This window comes from Vombatus ursinus, unplaced genomic scaffold, assembly GCF_900497805.2.
Source record: "Vombatus ursinus unplaced genomic scaffold, bare-nosed wombat genome assembly UNPS02014791.1, whole genome shotgun sequence".
NCBI classification, from domain to species: domain Eukaryota; kingdom Metazoa; phylum Chordata; class Mammalia; order Diprotodontia; family Vombatidae; genus Vombatus; species Vombatus ursinus.
This window is the reverse complement of record NW_020954569.1, coordinates 27,111,885-27,138,730: the sequence shown is the minus strand read 5'-3', so window position 1 is coordinate 27,138,730 and position 26,846 is coordinate 27,111,885. Positions and strand designations below refer to the sequence as shown.

At 39.6% G+C, this 26,846-nt stretch overlaps 1 protein-coding gene and 1 pseudogene across 4 annotated transcripts in view; both read left to right on the top strand.

The window, feature by feature from the left end:
- TRIO (trio Rho guanine nucleotide exchange factor) overlaps positions 1-26,846 on the top strand; it is a 505,121-nt gene that overhangs the window by 295,722 nt on the left and 182,553 nt on the right. For all 4 annotated transcript variants that reach the window (XM_027868779.1, XM_027868780.1, XM_027868781.1 and 1 more), the window contains exon 12: positions 5,560-5,751. In XM_027868779.1, coding sequence (XP_027724580.1) covers positions 5,560-5,751 — 192 coding nt within the window. The remainder of the gene's footprint in view (positions 1-5,559; positions 5,752-26,846) is intronic.
- LOC114047846 lies at positions 14,338-15,898 on the top strand (annotated as a pseudogene).

The following is a 26,846-nucleotide window of genomic DNA, read 5'->3' as shown; positions in this document are numbered from 1 at the left end:
TTATATTAATCAGTTTCTATGTTTGTCCTTCTTGCTCCCCAAAAAGCAAAAGCTTTTGGACATTTTCTTTAAAAAAGTCAACAGACCAGTCAAGCAGCAAGATAGAAGTTTGCTGATATGCAATATTCTCCAGAACTCAATAGTCTAACAAAATCAAATGCCTCCTGTCTTGGCCACTGAATTCTAATTGGTCACCCTTTGTGTAGGATACTAAAAAGAGAAAGAGATTGTGATAGGCCCAAGGTTGGTCTTGACTTTTGTCATTTAATTCCTTTAATTTCTGAGTTTTATCAGTTGAATCCTTACCTGCTTTTAAAAAAAATCCTATATGAGAACTCAACTTATTTTTAATTTTTTAAAATACTCTTTTATTATGAACTTAATAAACATAATCATTTCAATATACAGAGAATAAGAAAAGAGGATTCTAAAAAAAAGAAAGAAAAGAGGATTCTATATAAAACTGAATATCTTTTAGGTACAGTTTGATTTTTTTTTAAAAGTGTGTTAGAATGTTTCTCTTTTTTCTTGTCTTTTCTTATCTCTGTTACTACCTTCCAACTCCAAACCCCTCTGATCACCACCCCAGATCAAAGCCCTTCCTTGTAACATATAATAATGTGAAACAAGCAAAACAAATAAATACACTGACTATATCTAAAAATGTATGCCTTACTCTACCCCTTTAGTCCATCACTCAGTGCCCAGTAGTGGGAGGAGGCATGTTTCATTAGGAGTCTTCTTGAAAATCATGATTGGTTAGTGAGTTGATCTAAGTCCTAGAGCCTTTCAAAGTTGTTTTATTTTACAGTTTTGTTGTCACTGTAATTTTTTTTTTGGAGGATGGCAGGGAATCTGGGTTAAGTGACTTGCCCAGATCACACAGCTAGCAAGTGTCTGAGGCCAGATTTGAATTCAGATCTTCCTGACTCCAGGGCCACTTGCACTGTGTAAATTCTAAACTAATTTTTAAAATTAACGTGATTACAGAAGAATTCTTCATTTGCAAAAGGTGTCATAATATAGCTGAGCCTGTCTCTCACATTGATCTTTGTGGAGGAGTCAGTCCATAATAACACTGGTAGGAGCTACCAGTGAAAGTACTGAGAAAGGAGTCAACCAAAAGTGAGAATCCAGGGGTCACAGGAATTCAGTAGAACTGGAATGGATTCTGACAAGGTTGTAATAAGTCAAGAGAATTTCTCTGTTCATGGCTGACTGTCAAGCTGACTAATGAATATCAGCTGACCCTCAAAAAAAAAAGGTTCAGGTAGGTTCTCCCTTATGAGAAGAGCCCTGGACTGAGTCAGAAGGCTGGAATTCTAAGTCCTGACCAAAATATGTAGTTAGCCTTGCTACATACCATAACCCAGAATATGTGTTCTTTCCACAGTGTTGAGCTCTTTCCTCATCTGACTCAGTACAATCTTCAGGTCTGAAATCAGTCATCTTGTAAATCTATGTTGTTGTTCACAGCACAGATCAGACACGGGAACAGGGATGAATTAGTGCTCTAAATCCACCACCATGATTTGCAAATAGTTCAAAGCATGTACCTTAATGATCTGATTTATACATCTTTCACATCTATCTCCTCTCCATTCACATAATCATAGCCCTGGTCTGGGCTTTCTTCACTCCTGCTCAGACTATTTTGGAAGCCTTCTGATTATTTCCCCCTGCCTGAAGTCTCTTCCTGGCTTCCATTCATCTTCTAGTCAGTCAGTAAACATTGATTGAACACTTACTTACATGCCAGGCACTGTGCTAAATGCTGAGAATGGAAAGAAGCACAAAGCAGTCCCTTCCCTCTAGGAACTTACAATCTAACAGGAGAGACAATATACTAACAACTAAGTACAAACGAGATATGTAGACTAAATTAGAAGTATTCTCAGAAGATGGCAGTAGCATTAAGGGAGACTTGGAAAGACTTCTTTCCATGTTTTTCTTCTTTCTTTCCTTTTTTTTTTTTGAAGCAATAGGGGTTAAGTGACTTGCCCAGGGTCACACAGCTAGTAAGTTTTAGGTTTGAGATTACATTTGAACTCAGGTCTTCCTGACTCCAGGGCTAGTATGTTATCCACTGCGCCACCTAGCTGTCCTTTTCCATGTTTTTCTAAGATAATTGAGCTCATGATTTCTTATAGCATAGTAGTATTCCATCACAGGAAAGGGGAAAAAAAGAAATTTATGTGATAACTTTTTATATACTTAAAAGGAATAGCAAGTTGCACATTTGTAGTTTGTAGTTTCATGTGCAATCTTTTTTTTATTATATTGTGTTATAGAAATGCTTGTTTTATTCAATAAATTAAAAATAAAGTAAATAAATGTAGAGGGGGGAAGACTTCTTGCAGAAGATGAGATCCCTGAGCCTTGATGGAAGCCAGGAGATAAAGGTGAGGCCAAGGAAAATGTACCAATCTAGTAAGAGGAACAGAAAGGGAAAGCACAAAATGCTTCATCAGAGCCAAATTTCAAAGACTTCAGATGAGTCAAGACTTAAAAAAATATGACCTCCAAATAATCTTCTTACACTTTAGGTGCCACCACATACTCTGCAGCCCAGGGACACTGGCCTCCTTGTTGTTCTTTGAACAGGACAATCTGTCTCCCAACTCTGAGCATTTTTCTTGGCCGTCCCCGACTCCTAGAACCCTCTTTCCTTCTCTCTGCCTCTTGGCTTCCTTCAAGTTTCAGCTAAAATCTCACCTGCAGGGAGACCTTCCCAGTCTTCCTCACAATTAGTATCTTTTCTCTCTTGATTATCTCCAATTTATCCTATCCGTGTCTTATTTGTACATTGTTATTTGCATATAGTCTTCCCTGTTAGATTGCAAACTGCTTGACAGCAGAGGACGCCTCTCTTTGTATCCCCAGTATTTAGCATGGTGTCTGGAACATTTTGTTCAGTTGTTTCAGTCGTGTCTGACTCTTTATGACCCCATTTGAGGTTTTCTTGGCAAAGAGAATGGAGGGGTTTTACAGATGAGGAACTGAGGCAGACAGGGTTAAGGGTCACACAACTAGTAAATGTCTGGGATTGGATTTGAACTCAGGAAGATGAGTCTTCCTGACTCCAGGCCCAGTACTCTATCCATTTCACCACCTACCTGTCCCCATCTGGCACATAGTAGGTACTTAATAAATATTTGTTTACTGACTGATTTGACTGATTGAGGAACAAGGAAGCCAAAGTTACTGGATCATAGAGTCTTTGTATCTGCAGCACCTAGCATAATAGCTGGCCTATTGCAGGTGTTTGATGAATACTTGTTAATTGTTTGCTTGTGGGTCAACAGCACCATAACGATATGTGAAAGATAGACTACAATACACCCATACTATATTAGTGACCCTTAAGAGTATCTTAAAGTATCTCAAGTATTCAGGGATTGATGATAGCAACACTTTTTGAGTTGTTACTGCCCATTGGTATTAACACCTTGGTTTGTTTTCCTTTTTTTAAAGTAACCATGAGGCTTCTAGTCACCAGACTCCTCAGAAAAAGCAAGATGGCTTCTAGTCTGGTGTTACATTGGATACGAAATGGGGATAACCTGGCTCCTGGTGCAGCCTCAATGACTATTGTATATGCACGACATATTATTCTAAACTTTTGGGAATTAGGCAAACTGCTACTCTGCCCTGTACTGTACAGTAATTGATGTTCATTTTACAAGAGACCTGTGGTTTGATGAATGTAGGAAGTTCCTTGTGAGGAAACTCCCTCTACCATTCCAAGTCAGCACCCTCTGCATCATACATTCTCAGAGCAGGGACTCTTAACCTGTGATCTATGACTTTTAAAAAAAGTGTTGACAACTGTATTTCAGCATTTTCGGTTTTCTTTGCAATCCTACATAATTTGTGCTTTACAAGCATTCTGAGAAGGGGTCTATAGGCTTCACCAGACTGCCAAAGGCAGTCATGCCAAAAGAAAGGTTAAGAAGCCCTGCTTTAGAGAGTTTCCTGGTGCACTGAGAGGTTAAGTCATTTGCCAAAGATGACCAAGCCAAGTACATTTCAGAGGCTGGCCTTGACCCCAGGACTCCTTCACTCTGTGACTAGCTCTTTAGCTTTCTTTCAATATAACTTTTAACAAATATATTACATTTTATTCAAAGTTCATATAACCTGATCTTGTACTTTTAAAGTTTATAAAATGAAACATTGCACGTGTAACTAGAGGACATAATTCCAAAGAATAATCACGGATATCACTATCTTTATCCTCAATAGTATCATATTATTAGGGACTCTGTGACGTCAGTTACTGCCTACAATGTTGATGCAAAATGAGTTCTAACACATTATCATCATTTTTTGTTAATGGGGGGGGGTCAGCCTGGAGAAAGGAAGAATCCCTAGGAAACATAAACAGAAAAGAGTATATAACTTGAAAGTGAATGTGAAAACTTATTTCTTTTAATGTAGCTGAAGAGGATAATGCATATTTGCATTTTCATTTTTGCTTGGCTCTTTTCCCTAATATCACCCACATTAGTGCTAAAGTCTATCAAGTTTTACTTGACTAATTCTGCTCTATCCAAAGTATTCTTCCTGTATATACTTTAAAAAAACACACACAAAAAAATCCTTGATTTCTCCTTTGCTTCTGATCTGTGAAATTCCTAAGTTCTTTGCCTCCCAATCAGAATTAACTCCTTAACTTGCCTGCAGTCCTTAAATCAGCTCCCTGTTGAACTTTTAAGATACCTCCTTAACCAGCTCATTAGTTTCAAAATCCTGTCTCAACTGCTCCCCCCAGTGTTCACTCACACTGTTAGTCTGCTTTATCAGTGAGAGGACATCATCCTGGCTGTTTAACGTAAAAGACCTGACCGCAAGCTCTAGTTTCTCAAGAATCACGTGGAATATGTTTTTAAAGTGAATATTAAAGTGTTTTTAAACTTAATTTTTAGCTCTTAAAAAAAAAAACTAGGGAAAAGATGGTACATACTTATACTACTATTATGATCTTTATGTTCAGCCACAAAGAAAGGAAAAGCTCACTGCAACTTAGAATACATACGTGAGAAGAGCAGGAATGGATATTTTGGAAACTTAACTGTCTAACCAGCATCTTGGGAATTACCATGAAGACACATATACCACCCGAAAAGAACAAAATTAGAGCACTTTATACTGTTATGAAACTGGAAGGAAAAAAAAGTGAAGTGGACATTTTACTGTTCCTTCCTATGTGTTGGTTGCCGTCTGTACAGCTGCAAGGAGGCATTTTATTCTTTGGTTCTTTAAGGGGATGACTGAACCAATGGATTCTCTTTCCTGCTCATTGTGGAAGGAGTTTGCAATAGGATCAGATACTTAGCTATTTAATGTCATGATAATGAAAAGGGTATTGATGAATGATTTCAGTGGCTAACCACCTTGGTGTTTCCAGTATTTCTTTCCTATTAGAATTACAGAAATACCAAAACTTGACGACTTGGATGCTCTAGCACATAATCTTCTTGTCTCCTGGCTTCTACCCTTATCAGTTATTATTTATTTATTTTTTTGTTTTGTTTTTCTGCATGCTGTCTTGTGCAGAACACATACACGAATGCTGATAAATTACTAGAAGCAGCTGAACAGCTGGCTCAGACTGGAGAATGTGATCCAGAAGAGATTTATCAAGCAGCCCATCAGCTTGAAGACCGGATACAAGATTTTGTTCGTCGGGTTGAGCAGCGCAAGATCTTGCTGGACATGTCTGTTTCTTTTCACACACATGTAAAGGAGGTAAGGTATTTGTAGCCAGAGTATTTCTAATATAAATTTATAACTGGGTCAAAAAACCACCATTTCTAGAAGCAAATTTGAGTCTTCTTGAAGTGTAGTTAGTGCAAGTGGATTAGAAAAGTGATTGTCTTTGAATTGTAGGTCATGAATGTATCAACTGATTTAGTTTAATTCAGTTCTCATCCCTCTCATATCCTTACGTGAAATATTTTCAGAGATCAGGTTTACTGATAATCTCTTCCAGTTGACGTCATTCAAACAAGAATGTAATACATGCTTTTTCAAGGAGTAGTGGGTCTGGGGGACAGAGATATTGAAGGGAAAAGAGAAGAATATATGAAACAGAAACAGAAAGAGGATACTTGTATACAAAGAGTTAGCTATTCTTTCTGTCCCTGGATTGGCATTCTAAGTTTTTGTTTTGTTTTGTTTTGTTTTGTTTTTATAATAGTTTGAATCTGTCTTAATCCTATGGCTGAAATCATGATTGCCTCCAGATTTTATCACTCCAAGTAGCTCTCAGTCAAATGCAGATTAGTATTAAAAGCCTAAAGAGATCCATCTAAGAGAATGTAGAGAAGTTAAGATTAACTTAGTGATGTTAACTTGTCAGCTTAGTATTTATTTTTTAGATTTCTTCTAGTAAACCTATTAGAGCAGTAAGGGGAGAGGGATGGTTGGGGAGAGCTAAGTAATATATTATTTAGCACGTGACAAAGACTTAGTTCATCTTTTTCTGACTCTTCATCTAATACTAGTTGGAAGGCCTAACAGTTGTGTTAATCATAGGGTTTAAATTTTAATTTCATTGCATTTTTGTTGTTTCTTGTGGAGGAAAATGGTGTTTTACATGTTCCCATCAGCCCAAATGATGGCAGTTTAGAAGCTATGTTGTTAGCTGTTGGAGATGAGGACTCAGGTTTGACATTTTTTTCAACTGTTGTTTTCCAGGAGGAATTCTTTTCTATGGAATTTTTCCCCCTTTCTAGAACAGGGGATGAATAAGTTCCTTTTCAAAATAAAAAATAAATTTGATGAAATTTTAGAATGCCAAGAATGAATACAGACAAAACAGAGGCTAACCGCCTCGCTGTGTCACTTCCACTGATTTCAGTTTTTGATAATTGTGAGGGATGGAAAATTTTCCTACCTCATGAAAGGACTCTGTTGTATTATGGTACTGTGTAAATGGGGAATGAGATACCATCCAGTTCTCCTTTCAGGATCAGGAGATACTAAAGTCAGAAAGATTGTGAGATTTGTACAGATTTTGGACGACATAGTAACATTAGGGAGAAATCATTTGGATAAAAGAGCAAGATCTGACCATTATTTTCTGAGGGACCATTAGTTATGTGACCTTTCTGGACCTGTTTCCTCCTCTGTAAAATGAGGAGATGATAATGATAGCTGACATTTATATTACACTTTAAGCTTTTGTCACAAAATGCTCTATATATATTATCTCATTTGACCCTCACATAACATAGTGAAACAAACACTACAAATATGTTCTTATTCCTATTTATGATAAAGAAACTGAGGCTTAGTTTTCTTCTCTATAGAAAGAGGGGAGATGGTTAGACTGGGTGATTTGTATGGTTATTTCTAGTTGTTAAGTCCCATGATTCCTACAAAATGTTTTCAGAAATGTAAGCTTTGGAACCAAATAATTAAAATAACACTCTAAGAAGCCACCAACTTTGACATGGATTATGTTCCAAATTTTGTTTTTAAGTCACTTATTTAAGTACTAGAAGATAGTTTTTTTGTTTGTTTGTTTGTTTTAAGGCAATTGGGGTTAAGTGACTTGCCCAGGGTCACACAGCTAGTAAGTATCAAGTGTTGGTCTGAGACCGGATTTGAGCTCAGGTCCTCCTGACTTCAGGGCCAGTGCACTGTGCCACCTAGCTGCCCCTAGAAGTTAGTTTTCCCTTGAAAAAATATTATACTTGCTAGTGACGTTCCCAGATTAGCAAAAGCCTATTTGTCTACGTGATAAAGCTAGAAATACTTTGCATTTACAATTTTAAAAAACAGTAGAAAATAACAGAATACTAGTAATTAAACAAAATTTTAAAATAGTGATCTCTTATTCTAAATCTATGATCCCAAAGATAGTTTTAGAGTTTTTTTTTAACCTTATCTTGAAAGCTGATGTATGAGAGAGAAGTTCAGAGAAGAATGAGGAAGTAGATGGAAACTTTTGTAGAGATGCCTCAGGGTATTTCTATAAACTTTCAAGAGTTTCAGAGATTATGGCATTGGTTCCTCATTATTTCTAATTTCACTTCAAAACTTTGCCTTTTCTTTTTCTTGTGACAAGAAATATCAATATCCTTAGCAATCCTCATGTTTATTGACCCTGGTTAGGTGTCTTTTTGAAGAGCAGAAATGGAAAGAAGTAACCAACAAGAAATGGTAGTGAGAGAAAAAGGAAGCTTATTGTCAACTAGGGTTTGTGTATGAGAAATTACTAGCAAGGGGACTGAGCTCTAAGAGCATGGCTGTTTTATAATTGTCACCAAGGGGTAGTGATTAAGGGAATTTTTAAAAAAATCTAGATCTGTGATTTCATCTGTAAGGAACCCCAATTTGGAAGCTACCTTAAGTGATGCAGATCAGCAACTTTTCTGAAATGTTTATTGTTGGAGAGTCACCTGCAATGCTTAGTGGTTAGATGGCTTCTCTGTGGTTCCTCCAGCTTGGTATGGGTCAAAGGCAGAACTTGTATCCAGGTCTCCCCACATTTAAAGGCCCTCTGATGCCAGTGGAGTAAGGAAGACTCATCTTTTTTTGAGTTCAAATGCATGCTCAAACATTTACCATCTGTGTGACCTTGGGCGAGTCACTTAACCCTGTTTGCCTCAGTTTCCCATCTGTAAAATGAGTTGGAGAAGGAAATGGCAAATATCTTTGCCAAGAAATCCCTAAATGGGGTCATGAAGAAGAGTCAGACATGATTGAAATGACTACATCTCTCTAGAAAATGAGGAAGAAATTGCCAGGCAGTTCTTTGTGCTAACCACTAGGGGATACCATCAGACAAGAACACAATGGGAGAAGAAATAGGGGATAGTGGAAAGGACAATGAACTAATAGTCCAAAGAGGTCTGCCAAATACATTGGTAATTTTGGACAAGGTACTTCATCTCTCTCTGCCTCAGTTGGCTCAACTATAGACTGGGTGGTCTTTAAGGTCCATTCCAACAGTCATATTCTGTGATTGCTGACTAGAGTAGATGAGGGGAGAGGAATTGAATAAATGTCTTCAGAATAGATTGCAAAGAGAGACAGTGTAAAGTTAATTAAAGATTCGTCTGTGTTATAAAGTCAGTCACTGAACAGGCCAATTTAGTGCCAAACATTATGCTAGGCACTAGGGATAACTACTACAAAAATGAAACCATTGGTTAACTGTTAGGGAGTTCCCTGCCCTCAGAACTAACATTCTATCTAGGGAAATGAGATGCACACATATAAGTGAAGACAAAAAGAAACACCAGGCAGTTTTATGGGAGAGGACACTAGCATGTAGGAGAATCAGGAAAGGCCTCCTTATGGCCTTAGCACTGGATCCAATCTAACCTTACTTGCCTCATTTATCCGCCTTCACCCACTCCACATTCTGGCCTAATTGGACTACTAGTTGCTCCCCAAATGCAACCTGTCATCTCCCACCACCATATCTTGGTGTAGGCTGTGTCCTTGGTGCCTGGGATGCGTTTTCTGAATCTCTGCCTGTTGGCATCCTTCTTAGCTTTCAGACCTCAGCTCAGGTGCTGTGCCCTACATGAAACCTTTCCTGATTCCCTCCAAATGAAAATGCTGTGTGCCTTCTCGACTTTTCTTCAAACACTTCTCTGAATCTCTTCTTTGACTCCATCATGTTTTAACCTGGATTATAATGCTTTCTGTATATGTTTTAACTCCTCTATTAGAGTGTGAACTTTTCAAGAATAGAAACTATGCCTTTTTTTTATCCTTATGAACTAGTACAGTGTCTTACAAAAACAGGCCCTTCCAAAGTTTATTGAATTGTTTTTAGTAGTGATAGATTAATGGTAGCAATAATGACAATGGCTTCCATTTGGGGGCATTGAAAGAAAAAAGCATTATCTAATTTGAGCCCCAAAATAATATTATCATATAAGTGGTATACTATTATCCCCTATTTATGGATGAGGAAATTGAGGTTCAGAGAAGACTATTTTATATTTAAGCAACTAAAAAGTGGAAAAACAGGAACTTAAGCCCAGGTTTCTGATCCCACGTCTTGTACTTGTCTTACTACATCAGTCTGGCATTTAACTTTCTGTTAGAATGAATCATTACCATGAGAAGGTGCTTCATAATGTTAGTTTCATTAATTTTTTTTCTTTGACAGGAAAATTCTGTGTGTGTGTGTGTGTGTGTGTGTGTGTGTGTGCGTGTGTGTTTATTCATTTGTCTTTACAATAGCAATAGTGTTTCAATGTAGGTTTGAATTATCTATGATTCCAAAGTATTCTGATTTGCAAACCACCTTAACTATGTCAACATATATTAGGAAATTAGGAAAATTAAATGAAGTTACATTTCATTTGAATTGGCTTTTAAACTTCAGAAACCAATACATTCAGATAGATGACTGGTATGTTTTTTTTTTTTTTTTGGTTACATCCAAGTGCCCTGAGACTTGGACCTACCTTTAAAGGTCCCATCTTCGCGCGCGTGGGCGCCCCCCCCTCCCGCCTTAGATCTCTTATATTTACTCATCTTGGAATTTCAAGCTCATTCATTCTGTTATTTTATGTGGCTCTCTCGAACTTCAAAGTTATCAGGGTTCCCAGGAAATGGCCATTTTGGTCACATTGATGGCCAAGTAAGAATTTAGAAATAAAGTAGAGAAGAGTTTCCAGGTGAAAATTACAAAAGGACAGATTTATTTTTACAGTGCAGAAATATAGAGAAGTTGACCCAGGTGCTTTGGAATATTGCCTGATTATACCCCTAGATGTTATTTGAATCCTTGTTAAAAACAATCAGTCTTTTAGTTAGATTTATTTCCCCCCTAACACCCAAAGGTTTTTCTACACTCATTTTTGTTTGTTTACATAAGGCTCCCATTGCCATAGGAATCTCTATAGTGGGGGTTAGAGGGGGGCATTTGTGGAGGAAAGCAAACATTTCTTTGTATTTGTTTTTTGTAAGCAGAAGTTGTTGGTTGTTTTGATTTTTTTTTAAGCACATCTTTCAAAAATCATGTTTTGAACTCATATAGCAAAGCTGCTACCCTAATTAGTTTAAGAAGAAATTAAAAAGTGGAGAGAGGTAAAATAGAAGCAAAAGGCTAATTAAATGTGTTTTCACCACAACATCATTAAAGACAGACAGTGTAAAAGTAGACCAGTTGAAAAATGTGGACCAATTTCTCCTGGGCAGAGCATATAATTTAAAACCAAGGAGATGAGGCTAAAAATGCAGGTTTGCCCTATTCCAGCAACACTAACATTTGGAGCCCCATAGAGTTAAGTGCCAGAGGCTTTCTTACCCAGACTATTACAGAAATTAACCCCAGCTCCCAGCTGTTTTGGGTATGGTTTTGTATGTTCCATTGCTCCCTTCCTCCAGGTGAAGAACTCCTGCATAGTGGGTTTATTGTCCTCAGAAGAGCATGCAATGTTGATACCACAAAACCACAAAGATAGATGAAAGACAAAAAATACACCAAGGCTCAGTGACGTCTATTTGATGACTGTTTTTTCTCTCTGGAAGGGATAGAGGTAGGGTGGTGTGGTGCAGGGGAAATATTTAACAAAATAAATAAAAATTCAATGGAATACAGTCAGTGTTATTTAGTTATAATTATTTATAATGTTATTTAGCTGTGTGACCCTGGGCAGGTCACTTAGCCCTGTTTGCCTCAGTTTCTTCATTTGTCAAATGAGCTGGGGAAGGAAATGACCAACCACTCCAATATCTTTGCCACAAAAAACCCAAATGGAGCCAGGAAAAGTTGGACTCCACTGAAAGGACTAAACAACAACAAAAATGTTAATGTGTGGTTTCTAAGTCAACATGTGGCCTTCAGGAATCATAAGTTACTGTTTAGTGTTCCCTGTTCCTATTTGAGTTTGACCCCACTGGGGTAGTGGACAGAGAGACCCACCTTTGACACACAGTAGCTACGTGACTCCGAGGAGGTCACTTAAACTCTCAGTGTCCCAAGCAGCTCTCAAAATTGTCAAGTAGTTGCTGATCTTCATTGGAAGAGAGAGTTTCCTCACTGGAAGTTCTGATTTTTTTAAGCCAGACCTAAGCAAATCAGCCGTAGATCTGTCCAGAGTCACACAGACACCCTACTTAGACCCCTACTGCTTCTCATTGCTGAAGTCACAGGCCTGGGGTGGGAGTGGGGTCCAATTAGAACTGGAAGAACTCACCATTATAAGTCTCTTTGGATCATAAATTAAGAGTTGGATAGCACCTTATTCTAACCCTCTCACATTTTTTAGATGAGGAAACTAAATCCTGGAGACCTTAAATGATTTGCCCAAGATCACTCATATAATAAGTGGCCAAACCTGGATAAAACCCAAGTCGTCTGGCTACAAATCCAGTCCTTTTCTCATTGTTCCAGACCAGGAGTGGAGAACCTATGGCCTTGAGACCACATGTGGCCCTCTGAGTCCTCAAGTGTGGCCCTTTGAAAGTTTGGATTCAGTCAAAGGGCTGCACTTGAGGTCCCAGAGGGCCACACGTGGTCTCTGGGCCACAGGTTCCCCACCCTTGTTACAGACTGACTTACAGATCCATGATAAAAGAATACTTTTTCAATTTTGATTTGCTTAAAACATTTTTTATCGTTCTTCCTATTTCTAAAAAACTTAACACTGATATTCTAATTGTTGGAAATTTAAGATAAGAGTTTTCACGTGGAGTATAACCATTGAGAAAGGGGGAGCTGGAAGAGAATGTGAGCAAGTCTAGATGGGGGGAGGGGTTCTAGATTGATAGATCGTATACTGGATGTGGGAGTCTGGAAGCCCTGGATTCAAAACACACTTACGAAGTTTTTCTGTGCCTCAGTTTTCTTATTTGTAAAACTAAGTGGTTGGACTCAACAGCTCCCTCCAGCTCAAAATCTGACACTATGATCCAAAAAGCAGGATGAGGTATAGTTAACATATGCTCAAGGTTTATGGGAAGAGTCATGAGATAGGGTTTCTGTGTAATTACTCACTCCCCATTAGTAAGCAGAATAGGAAGCACTTTACAGCAACCCTCCCTTCCCAACCTCCACCCTTTCTTTTGTCTTTCCTCCTAATAGAAATTGATGGAAATTCTCTGCCTGCCTTGTTCAAGTCCCAGCAATGGAGAATGTCCTGTTCTTAATTCTTAAAAGGGAGCTTTTTTTGTATGTAATTTGTTTTTTGAAGTTAGTCAAATATGGCTAAATCTGTCCAAAAACTCTATTTCTGAGACCTTGGGTTTTCTTCATTTGTATTTTGGCACTTCTATCTATCATCACCCATTTTCAACTCCTTTGTTGTGTTTTTATCAGATTCATTCTGTTCTGCATTCTTTCAAATACATTTTCTTTATGTTATGTTTTCTTCCCTTACTTGTTTTTCTTTTGAACCTCTCATTTTATGCTTTTGATTTTTTTTTTCTGGTGTGGTTCATTATTTATTTTTCTCCTCCTTTCTTACTTTTAAAGAGTTGGTGTGTGAGTATTTTGTCTGGGCACTGGATGGAGTGCCTAGCCTAAAGTCAAGAAAATTGTTCTTCCTGAGTTCAAATCTGGCCTCAGACACTTACTAGCTGTGAGATCATGGGCAAGTCAGTTTACCTTGTTTGCCTCAGTTCCTCATCTATAAAATGAGCTGGGGAAGGAAATGGCAACCACTCTAGTATCTTTGCCAAGAAAATACCAAATGGGGTCATGAAAAATCAGAAATGACTGAACAACAATAGATGAGTATTTTGTTTTGCCTAGTTTAGTCTTATACTAAAAGAATGTTACAGAGATGCCCCTCCCCCCCCCCAGCTTTACCTGTCTCTTCTTCACCTCAACCTACATGGGTTTTTTCCCCCCCATCTCTTTCACACCTCTATAATGATGTGGATATAGGAAAAACACTCACATCTTAAATGAATGAATGAAATTGAATAAAAATGCATTTATTAAATACTTATTATGTGGCAAGCACTGGGGATAGAAATTTTAAAAGTGAGACCTGCTTTAGGAGCTCACATTTTAATGTGGGAAACAATGCATATCATAGTTCAGTTGCAATGTGGATGGAGGGGCCCCAGATGTCCCTTGATTAACTGAATGATTACTTGCTTGAATTACACTCTCTCTTTCCTGTCTAAAGGAGGACTGGAATGACCTTTACGTAGCTATCATGGCGGTGGCCTCGGGGCAGTTCAGTGCTTGAGCACTCCATGGTAGCAGCGGCTACAGAGCCGGTGGACACAGGGAATCGTGCGCCATTTGGGGTTAAATCGGCTGGGCCTGAAACTGTGCGGGACAAGTAACCACAGAGAGAACTGACTGAGGCGCAGCTATTTCTGGGCTGCTGGGTCAGCCTGACGGCCCCATTTCTCAGCCAAGCAGATGATACAGAAGAAGGAATGGGGGGCCTAACCCCCGGCACTGGCAAGACTGCAAGTTTAGGGGGGTCAGAGCCACAGGATAGAGAAGACCCAGATGGGGAAGGGCTACAGCTGATAACACGCATCTCCCCTGGACATGCAACTTTGATTGTGGGCATACTTTGTTATATCAACCTTCTTAACTATATGAACTGTTTTACCATGGCAGGCATTCTTCCAGACATCGAGCAGTTCTTTGGTATTGGTGACAGCAGCTCTGGCCTCATCCTGACTATGTTTATTTCCAGTTACATGGTGCTGGCCCTCGTGTTTGGCTACCTGGGTAACAGATATAACAGGAAGTACCTCGTGTGGTGGCATTGCCTTCTGGTCACTGGTGACTCTGGGGTCGTCATTCCTCCCTAGAGAGAGATTTTGGCTGCTTCTCTTTACCCAGGGCCTGGTAGGGGTTGGGGAGGCCATTTATTCTAACATTGCCCCCACCCTCATTGCCAACCCCGCTGATCAGCAGAGTTGAATGCTTAGTGTCTTCTACTTTACCATCCCTATGGGCAGTGGTCTGGGTTATATCGCAGGATCAAAAGTGAAGGATGTGGCTGGTGATCAGCACTGGGCACTTAGGGTCACTGCAGGCCTTGATGTTAGCAGTGTTGCTGCTGTTTCTGGTGGTGAGGGAACCACCTCGTGGAGCTGTGGAATGCCATTCAGACACCCCTCCCTTGAGCCCCACTTCTTGGTGGGCAGATGTTTGGGATCTGGCTCAGAATCCCAATTTTGTGCTCTCTTCCTTGGGATTAACGGCTGTGGCCTTTATCACGGGGTCCCTGGTGCTGAGGCCACCAGCATTCCTGCTCCATCCTTGAGTAGTCTTAGGAGAAACCCCACCTGGCCTCCCTGGAGATTTCTGCTTCTCTTCAGACAGTCTCATCTTTGGGCTGATCACCTGTGTGACTGAGATTCTGGGTGTGGCCTCTGGGGTAGAGATCAGCCACTGTCTTAGCCACACCAACCCCAGGACTGACCTCTTGATCTGTGCGGTTGGATTTCTGGGATCTGCCCCCTTTCTGTTCCTGGCCCTGGCTTGTGCTCAGGGCAGCATTGTAGTTACCTATGTTTTCATCTTCATTGGAGAGATTCTGCTGTCCATGAACTGGACCATTGTAGCAGACATTCTGCTGTATGTGGTTATTCCCACATGCCAGTCAACAGCAGAGGCCTTCCAGAATGTCCTGTCCCATTTGTTGGGGGATGCTGGGAGCCCCTACCTCATTGGGCTGATATCTGACCATCTCTGCCGTGACTGGCCTTCTTCTTTCCTCTCCCAGTTCCAGGCCCTGCAGTTTTCTCTCATGCTTTGTGTCTTTGTCGGGGCACTTGGGGTGCAGCTTTCCTGGGCACCACCATGTACATTGAAGGTGATCGAAAGAGAGCGCAGCTCCGCGTGCAAGAACTCCTGAGGGACATGCCCCCTCCAGATGATCGGATTGTGGTCCCTCAGCGAGGCTGTTCTACCAAGGTCCCAGTGTCCAGTGTGCTCATCTGATTGGGTGGACTATGGCCTGACACCACCTCGTGTTCTGGTTCCCCTCAGGGGGATAGGTGGGTGGGGGGCAGGACTCTGAGTGTAACCCCAGCACCTTGGACTGTTACCTCACCCCTATATCAGGTGTGGTACCATGACTTCTGTCCTGGGACCACAGGAGTGGGACAGTGGCTGAGGTTTGTCTCTTTTTCCCTGAACACACGCGCACGTAGACACACTACATGCACAGCAATATCCGTCAGGAAATGATTCTGGATCAGGGAGGGGGCAGGTGGTTGGAAGGCCACAGAGCAGGTGCCCTCAACTTTCTGCAGGTCTGTTTGGGGAGGGAAGATCTTTTCCCTCTGCCTCTGTCAGGCTATAGGTGGATTCCAAGCCTCCTTCCTGGGGTCAGGGGCAGGGTGCCCCCACCGTCCAGGCAGGAGGGTTTGGTGCTATTTTCATCTGAATGAACTTTGTAAGCAGAAAAAAAATAAATGAGGACTGGATCTCTTGAGGGGCTTCCTTTCTGTGTTTCTGTATTGCATCTCTACCCATTCCATTTCTTTTTTCTCTCCTATTTATTACTTTCCCCTTTCTTTCCTTCCCTCCCTATTCTCCCCTTTCCCTATTACATAGACTTAGTTGGTCCAGATCAAGGAATGTCAGGTGCTTTTAATGGGTAGGGTCTTTGCAATAATCATTATATCTTTGGCTACAAAGGCACAGTCATGATAACAAACTACACAAGTAGTCAGAGAATACCCTAATCTAAGACCTCTCTCTAGCCTTAGGATGTAGATAAAAGTATCTATTAATGTTCATTGTAGCCGGCATCTCTCCGGCCCATGTACTTGAAAGCAATAAAATGAAAGTCACCTTCAAGCATGTGTTTTGGGACATCAAGATAAATAGTATTTGGTGTGCTGACCAGGATACTACATTTTGAAATATAGGACTTGGAGGTGTTAAAATAAGCCTTTGTCTTAATACAAGCTTGCTCGCCTTTTGCTGCTTGATCTTCGGGCCTGTGGATCGTCAGTGCTTGATTAGATTGCAAAATGCTGAAGCAAAGACCTCTCCTGATTGCAGTGTTCCTACTTCACAGTCAGTACTGGGTTTAAAAAAAAATAGAAATCAATAAGCAGTAAACTTATAGGTGAAACAACTATTAAGAGCCAAGCCTACCTTGTTTTATCATGCAGTCAAGCTGAGTTTTTTAATCTCTGTGTGGTTTTTAAACTTTGTGAATGGGCTCACCAATTTTAAACTTTTTGGTTACATACTTCTCTGAGATAGTTTCCTATGTTTGTGTTCCCTAAATCTACATACAAATTACTGTCAGTGACTAATGAAGCATAGCTTCATCAGGAACAGGGCATGCCAGAGTAACCTCATTTCCTTTTCTGAGAGGGTTACAAAACTTGTCAGTCAAGGAAATGCCATAGTTATAGTTTACCTAGATGTTAGCAAAGCACTGACAAAGTCTTTCATGTTATTCTTGTAAAAAAGATGGAATACTATTGGGCTAGACAAGAATGCAATTAGAAGCATATAGAAATGGTTGGCAGGACCCAGAGAATATTCATTAAAAATTCATTGTAAACTTGCAGGCAAGGCAGTGGAAAGGGCACTGGATTGTGCATCAGAAGATGTAAGTTTGAATCCTGGCTTTGCTACTTACTACCTGTATGGTCCTGGGCAAATAACAACCTCATTGGGTCTCAGTTCCTCTTGTGCGAAATTAGGATGTTGGTGTAGATGGTTGGATGCCATGGTCCCTTCCAGCTCAGCCTGTGATCCCGTGTAGACTCCAGTTAAACGTTCCAATGGTTGTACTCCCTCTGCTGCTTAAACATTTTTGTCAGTGACTTAAATAAAGGCATATATGATGTGCTGCCCAAATTTGCAAATGACATCAAGTGGAAAAGATATCTAACCTAGGAGATGATAGAGTGTGACATTTAAAAAGTTTGAGAGGGGGCAGCTAGATGGTGCAGTGGATAGAGCACCAGCCCTGGATTCAGGAAGACCTGAGTTCAAATTTGGGCCTCAGACACTTGACACTTACTAGCTGTATGACCCTGCGCAAGTCACTTTACCCCATTGCCTCACCAAAAAAATAAAATAAAAAGTTCAAGGGACAATTTCTGGGTAATTTAATCTATTAATAAGGTTAGAATGTTTATTAATAAAAAGAGGTTTTCAATGCCAGAGACCCCTATGGAGGTGGGCTCACAGTTTATATTGCCCTTGGCAAGTATTTCAGAAGGTGGCAATCAATTCTGAGGTGGGCTATCTTACAATGAGAGTCTTGGAGTCTGTAACCTAAGTCCTAGTCAGAGACTTATCAATTTCCATATCACCTGTCTGAAGAAAGGGAGAATCTACATTCTCCCAGACCCATCTGAGTAAACACAATGAACAGGAATCCTCTCATTCTAAACTTAGAATTTCTTTTACTGTCTTTTGATTAGATCTTTAGTCTGGGTAAGTCTTTGAGCAAGATTTCCCACACTGGTTGATTTCTGGATGAAGAAATAGAAAAGGAGAAAAACTTTGGTTATGATTCAATAATTAGTTATTAAATACAAGAGGGAAATAATTATTTCTCTCAGGAGTCAGTCAACAAGCAATTACTGCATGCTTACTGTATACATGTTAGGGCAGCTAGGTTGTGGAATGGATAGAGTGCAAGACCTGGAATGAGGAAGGCTCATTTACCTGAATTCAGATCCAACCTCAGACACTAGCAGTGTGACCTTGGGCAAGTCACTTAACCCTTTTTGTTTCAGTTTCCTCATCTGTAAAATGAGCTGGAGAAGGAAATGGCAAACCACTCCAGTATCCTTGCCCAAAAAAAAAAAAATCCAAACCAGGTCATGAAGAGCCAAACAGGACTGAAAAGCTAAATGTCAAACATATGTGTGCCAGGTACTCTAAGTACTAGATATATAAAGAAAGGCAGAAACATAGTCCCTGTCCTCAAGGAGGTCACATTCTGATGAACCCAGGATCCCAAAAAATCTAAACAGGCTAGAACATTTGATCTTGAAGATCTAAACAGGCTAGAACATTTATCCAAATAGAGATAAATATAAAGTTTCACATTTGGGTTCAGGAAATCTATTTCACTAGTACAAAGATGGGTGAAATATAGCAAAGTAACAATTAACCTGTTCAAAACAAAACAAAATAAAACCTGAGGGTTTTAGTAGAATGCAAGCTCTCACTATGAGCTAACAATGAATGAATGAATATTTTTTGCTTGCCTCCTGTGTTCCAAGCACAATGCTTATCCCTAAGCCCTAGGGATTAAAAATAGAAAAAGGTAGACAATCCTTGCTCTCAAAGATCTCATACTCTAATTGGGGAAGCAGTGTTCTAGATAGCAGCCAGAAAAGCTAATTCACTCTCTAGGCTGCATTAAGAGAAGCCTAGTGTGCAGGGTGAGAAGGTAGTAGAACCGTTTTGCAGTGAGACCTCATCTGGGTAGTTGTTTTCAGTTCCATTCTTCCACATTATGGAAGGACTTTGATAATATGAGGGTCCCTCAGAAGACAACCAGAATAGTGAAGGGACTTGAATGGTTCTGGGCTGCTCCTGACTCTGGTCAGTCCTCAGGTAGTTTTTTTGTTTGATATTGGAACAAAATGAGACACTTGTAGGTCATTCAACAGTTAACAAAAGGAGATTTACCCAGCCATAGCAGAAGTATAGCCAACAAGGATAAGAATTGAGGACACCTGGAGCTGATTCAGCTAAGTGAAGCTTCCTTCCCTGAGTTGCCCATTAGTTTCCACCAGGCAGACATTAGAGAGAGCCCTCAGTGCCCTCTGTGGCTGTTTTGTACTAGGCAAAGAGGAAGTCTTTAGTCCCCAGAGTTCCCAAGTCTCAAGGATGGTCACAATAATTTTTGGAGAAAAACTAGCCTTTACTTGTCTTCAGGGACTATTTTTTGTACTAGAAGGCCTCCTAGTTCACTTGCAGTTCTGAGATTCTGGACCAATACTGTCCATACAAGTAAAATAGATGTGAAAATGAAAAGGTCAGGTTTCCAAAGGATTTGGGGAGGAACAGGAGCAGTTGTGGTTTCCCCAAAGCCTTATGATTGCTTCTGTTCTTGAGAAGAGGATTATCATTAAAGTTCCCAGAATGTTCAGAGTGGTCAAGACAGTGCCTTTTCCCATTGGGACTCCCTGCCAGCAAAGGGAAATTTTGGAGAAGTCACAGTTAGGGCAACCAGCTTAGAGAGCATCACCAACAAAGCCCTTCTGGTGGGGGATTCCTGTGTCGTCCCTTACACTTCTAAAAGATTGTATGTTTCATGAAGTCAGACTCGAGAGCATTTAAAGATAGCTTTTCCCTTGTCAGAGACTTACTTTTTTTATAATTTCAGCAATTTAAAATTTTAATATTCAAGGTCAGTGGAAAATGTCCCCCAGTTTCTGGCAGGTAGCTTCAGCTTATAGATAAAAAACAGACAAATGAGAAATTAAGCTTAATTAAAAGGAATTTTAGAATATATAATATAATAAAAATTTTAAATATAGTATAACAGATTTTAAAATCAATTGTTCATCTCATACTGAAGGCCCTGTCTTTCTAAGGAGTGCTGTGACTTATAGGGGAACCTATGAGAAACTTAAGGGCAGCTGCCTCTTATTAGGTTTTTGAAATGCCTGAAGAAATGCTTTTAAGTGGAGCATGGGAGGTAAGGAATCCCATAAAGGGATAAAGGCTTCAGGGCAGAGTAAAGATAAACATTACATGCTATATAACCAGTAGTTGTTGGGAGGGAACAGCAGCAGACCAGCTTGATGTGCAGCAAATGGGATGAGGGGTGAGGGGCAGCTGTTTCTGAGCCTGAGTATTATCCAGCCTATGCTCCAAAAGTAGAATGGACAGCAATTAGCCAGAATCCAAATCTGGCATTCACTTTGTGATGGGATTCCATGCCATTTACCTCCCTGTCTGGTCACTTGAATAACAAGCTTTAGTGCCTTCAAATAGTGCATGGGTGATACAAATGTAATAGCTAAAGTGACTTGCACTAGAACTTAGTCTTGACTCTGGTGTTGGGAGACAAGAATACATCTTCCTTATGATATTTTCCCATGTGATAGTAAAAGAGATGTTCGTTCTATCTGTCTCTCCCTCCTTCCCCTCTGACTCATACACACACTTTCTCTCTCTCTCTCTTTAATTTTAATCTTAGCCTTCTACATTACTGAATCTATGTTATAATCTTGCTCTTATTAACAACATTTGGAAGTAATTTGTGAATGGTAATATTGAGATCAATTAGGCCTGGTGGGTTAGGTGGGAAGGGAACATTGTATCTGCTTTTAATAAAAAGAAAATAAAAAATAACAAAAGCTTGCCCATCTGAATTGTCTGGTAATATGGTATTAGTATTCATCTTTTTCTTGCTCATCCAAAAAAATCTTGGCTAGATGTTTCCTAGCCCTGTCCATTTTGAGATTGCTGTATGTCCTATATACCAGAAAAAGAGCAAGGTCATGTAAGGAGCATTTCTGGTACAACAGAAATCTGAATGATCAAAGAAAATACTTTCCATTTTCAAATGAAGGAAAAAGCAACCTGATCTCATTTTTATTTGTTCCACCTTAATTTTACATGTTTCAGTCCTGGTTTATTAGTCTCTTTTGAAATTTTTAGGTCATTTGAGGGAACCAGGTGGTGACATTGAGGACTTGGCCAGGAATTGTTTTTGGAATTGTTTCAGTGGCTTTGCATTGGTTTTCTGTTCATCAGTTTCCCGGCAGCTGCTTAGGTTCCCAGAAAAGATCATTCACTTTTGAATCTAACTGATTTCTTGCTGAGTTAAGTAAAGAAGTTTTCCTCCTTAGCCTCTACAAATATGCAAAGTGAACTGGGACAGGCTTTTGTTATTTTATGTAATGCTTGGGAACCTTCCATTTTATTTAAAAGACCAAAAATAACAGCCTCCCAACCACCTGTAGCTTTTTGTCTTGGGACTCCAATCTCATTTCATTCTTTACATCTAAAAGTTGACCATTCAGAATTGTTTCCTTTATACTATGTTGAATTCTTAGTTATCCATGGTAATAGTAAAAGAAAGTAGTGAACCATGAACCTTCTGTACCCATGGTAGTATTAAACTGAGGAAAGTGGAAGTGAGGGTGGGAGGGGCAAAGGTTATGGCCATGTGAGGACCCCCTGCTTTTTCCTCCAACAGAAAGTTGGGCTTTCATTTAACTCCTTTACTTTTCCATCTCTTCCTAAGCTGTGCCCACACCATCCTCTGATCTCCGTTAGACAACTCTAGAAGAATATCTTGATTGTGATGAAACTGATCTAAGATATCAATAAATGATGCTAGGAATAATATCAATAAGTTACTTTACATTTCTATTGTACTACGTATACTTTTCAAATCCATTTTGCACATTGTCTTATTACAGTAGAGACTCTAAACAGTGAGAGGTCAGGTTGGTAGTCTATATATTTTAAAGGGTAGGAAACTTCACAGAGGCTATGGAACTGAGAATAGCTTCTAGATATTCTGACTCTTTTGACCATTACATTGGCCTTCTTAAATAGAGAACTTCCCTGCATTATGCCACTGGTAATGTCTACTGTTATCACCTAACAGTAATAACCTATTGGTTATTTCTTCCCAATTACTCCCTTTCATCTTTTTGGTCCCAAACAGAAATTGTGTTAATAGTATAACATGTGCTCAGTCAGCTGTTTATAGCATAAGAACTCTTTTTTCCATGGTATTTGGGTATCTTAGAGTCAAACTATATGGCTAGGCAGTGGTATATAGTTCTGGTATTTAAGTTAACTTCATCTAATTTGACAGATTGGCTAATTTCATAGCTTTAATCTTTGGGTTATTCAGTCTGTTTCAGGTTAAAATTATATTCTACTCAATAACAAGCCAAGAAGTATTTATTAAGCCCTAACTATATGCTAGGGCAGCTAAGTGGCACAGTGGATAGAGTACTACGCCTGGAGTCAGGAAAACTCATCTTCCTGAGTTCAGATCTGGCCACTTATTAGCGGGGCTAACCATTAACCCTGTTTGATGCAGTCTCCTCCTTTGCAAAATAATCTGGAGAAGGAAATGACAACTCCAGTATCTCTGCCAAGAAAACCCCAAAATGGGGTCATGAAGAGTCAGACATGATTGAAAAAATGACTGAAAAACAACTACTATGTGCTAGATAGACACTTTGTAAATGCTGGGGATATTAAACAAACAAACAAAAAAAGACAATCTCTACCCTCAAAGAGTTTACATTCTAGTGGGGAAGTCACATAAAATGAAGCAGAAATGGAGGGAATGAGGGGAGGGTAGCTGCCAGAGGAGGGTCATAATAGAGAAGTCCATAGGAGTGCAGCCTGGTGGGAAATGAAGAAATGGCTGACCTGGGCACCCTTTTTAAATGAAAGTTTTAGGAGGATTCATCCAGTCATAGGAAGGGGTTCCAGGGGCTGAGGATATTTTTCAGGTATGAATTCCAAGCCTAGAAGTGATTTTTCAGGATGAAGAGCTTTCTGGGCCATGGGGTGGAGAAACCCAGAGGAGTCCAGCCTGATACCTCTATGCAGCTGAGTCTTCATTATTTCCAATGTTTCTGCCTACCAACTCTTTATCATATCTCTGTCCTAGACCTTCCTTTTACATCAATTTGTATGCATTTTCTTTTACAGCTGCTTTTTATTGTAAAACCTTTTGTTGTGGCCATTCTTGTCACCAGCTGACCTTAGATAACTTTTTTGTAGTTTTCTGGAAAGAATCTCCAAAGTAGCTTCCTCAGACCTCCTGATCTGTCACCAGTTTTAAGGACATTATATAGATAAATGCTTACTGGTCTCTTTAGCATCTCAGAAGCAGTGCTTTATATGTCTTTGTAGGGAACCAGATTGCAAAATGATTAACTGTAATTTAGGGAGAGAGGTTTTCATTATTTAAGTAAATAAAATCCATCGATAGTCCTCAGAGCTCTTTCATTATAATTAACATTAACTTCTGTCAATGAATCCTCTGTCAGTGTTCCTGTAAGTAAAAACCAAAACATTCTAATAATTTGTCTCTCTCTGATAAAGGTAGTAGTGAACATTAAAATGATCATTAGACCAGCACTAACTGTACTAGCTAAAGATATGAACAATCTCTATACTATATAATTAGATGTTGAGTTTGAGTAATCAGACCTGTAATTTCATGGTATAGGGAGCTACCAGTGAGGAAAATCCCTTCTACTAATGCAGTGGAAACTTGGCCAGAATATAATTGAGTATTCATTATATTTTAATTAGTATTAGCATTCCAAATGTTTTTTATAAGTATCAGTTAAATTGGTACTCTCATAATAAAAGTGATTAGGGAGATTTTCAGCCATTCTGTTATCTTAATTTGATAGAAATTTAACTGATAGTTTTATATATAAGGTATAGTCTTTGCTATTACTTCAAGGTTTGAAATACTAATCGTTTCCTTCTTGTCATTATGTGTATAGTTTGGGTAGTACCCACCAAATGAACAGTAGTATTTGTGTTAAAGCATTCCCAAAATGGCTAGACTTCCCAGAGGTATAGATAAATGAAAACAGAGATTCTAAGACATTCTAGATATTTATTCTTTTTTTTAATAAAGGCCAACCCCATTGAAATAGCATAACACTTATTTTCTTATTACTCAAAGATAGAGATATACAGTTTAGAGCAAACTGTAAAGCCATAAACACATTGTGATTGAACTTGAACTCTGAAGCATTTTTCCTCACTGATATCCAAATGGCCACAATCAACTTCTAGTTTTACTCAGGTTCTATTTCTGAGAGCAGAACAACTCACCTTGAACTTTTTCTTCAAGTCAAAAGCCTTTCAAGGCATATTAATATCTTTGAGTTTGGCTCTGAACTATCTGTGAAACTGAGTGACAAAAACCATTACAGGCAGCTTTCCCCCTCCCAACTCGGGTTTGATCATCTCCTCCTTGTTAGACTTAGCACACCTTAAATTCTCATCTCATTTCTTTGTAAAAGGAAGAAAACGGCTTTCTGTTCCGCACAGCTTTGTCGTTCCACTAGTTTTATTTAACTGAGGGGAGAAGAGAAGTTTTAATTACTAATTACCATTATTGATCCTCCTGTGACTGATGCTGCCATTTTTTCCACCATCAGGTCCATGCCTGAGTTTATTGGCACCCCCTTCAGGAGTCATCCCGCCATATCTTTTGTGAATACTTGGTATTTCTGAACCCACGGTTTTGAGTTGGGGAGAAGATTATTGGGTTTCTTCACCCCCCCATTCCCTTGCTCCTTAAAAATCACACCAAGCTCTTAGACATTTAAGGGAATTTACTATGAATCAAGCCACATTCATTTTTTAGTGTGGCATAGTTGAAAGTTCTCAGGATTATAAGAAACTTCTGTGGAAAGAAGAACTGAAGAAACACAGGAGGAGGAAATACTATGTCATAAGCATTTGGAAGGGGGGTGGTAAAAGTGAGGAAAGCTACAGGAATCAAATGAAAAGGTTAATGGGCCAGAGTTAAAAAGGCTCCTACAGTGTAATTCTAGTCCTTGATGCTGCAGAAGAAAGAGAAATGGATTTGCAGTCAGAGGATGCAGGTTCAGATCTCACCACTGCCACTGTTGTGGTTACTGTAGACAAGTCTGTTATCTTCTCTGGGCCTCAGTTTCTCTATCTGTAAAATGAGAGGGTTGGACTAGATGAGTTAAGAGCTTTTCCAGGTTTAAACCTTCTCCAACCACAGGAAGTAAGGGAAAGGGGGGAGGGGAGAGGAGATAAGCATGTATATACCACCTACTGTGTGCTAAGCATTGTGGTAAGTGCTTTTTACAAATATCTCATCTGATCCAGGAAGGTAGTTGCTCTTATTAACTCCATTTTACAGTTGAGGAAACTGAGGCAGACAGAGGTTAAGTGATTTTTGCCCGCGGTCACACAACTAGCTAAGTATCTAAGGTCAGCTTTGAACTCAGGTCTTCCTGACTCTAGGACCAGCATTCTAACCTCTATCCAGGGGTGGGGAACCTGTGTCCTCGTGGCCACATATGGCCTTCTAGGTCCTCGGGTGAGGCCTTTTGACTGAGTCCAAGTTTTACAGAACAAATCCTTTTATTAAGGGGATTTGTTCTGTGCAGTTTGGATTCAGTCAAAGGGCTGCACTTGAGGACCTAGAAGGTCATATGTGGCCTCGAGGGCACAGGTTCCCCACCCCTGCTCTATACCAAAAAAGTCTTCTGCCTTCCATTTGCTTTGATATTACCTCTGTTCTATCTAGTTCCATGGCCCTAAAACTGTCTGGCCAAAGCTTCCCTTCAGGGGCTTCTAGAATTGCTTCTTCCACATTCTCCCACATTGCCTGTGTCTGCAAAGTCCGGCCGTAATCAGGAAATGACCTTCAATTGCTCCCTAGCTTAGACATTACTTTACTGTCACCTTGGGCAAGGCTTTTCAGTCCCTGTAAACTAGGAACAATGAATGGCTCTTATCTAAGCCGGAAAGCTACTGTCTCAAAGCTTCAACACCTTTTCTTCTCTCATCCTGCCTTAGAGGTTCTTTACTCTTACAACATTAGAAAATCTACTCTCTTACCTTGTTTCTTGATATGACCAGTTATGCTAAAGCAAATTCTACTGGCAGATCTTTCAGCCATTCATTCCTTCTTCTGTAACATATAAGCCTCCTTCCCTTGTGACTTAGGGGCACTTCTCCCATACCTCTTCTTCTACATGCTTACGTCATGACTTCTATCTAGGTAAATTTTTCCTCATTTTTCCTAAATTTGCAAAATTTCATTAGCTTTTAGATCCCCACTATTACTTAAACTAGTCAGACAGTTATTCTAGAGGGCAAATGAAATCCATTCATTTTCCACCCAGTTTTTAACTAGAAATCCAGTCACTCTTCCCCCAGGTCTTCGTGGGTGAGGGTGGTGATT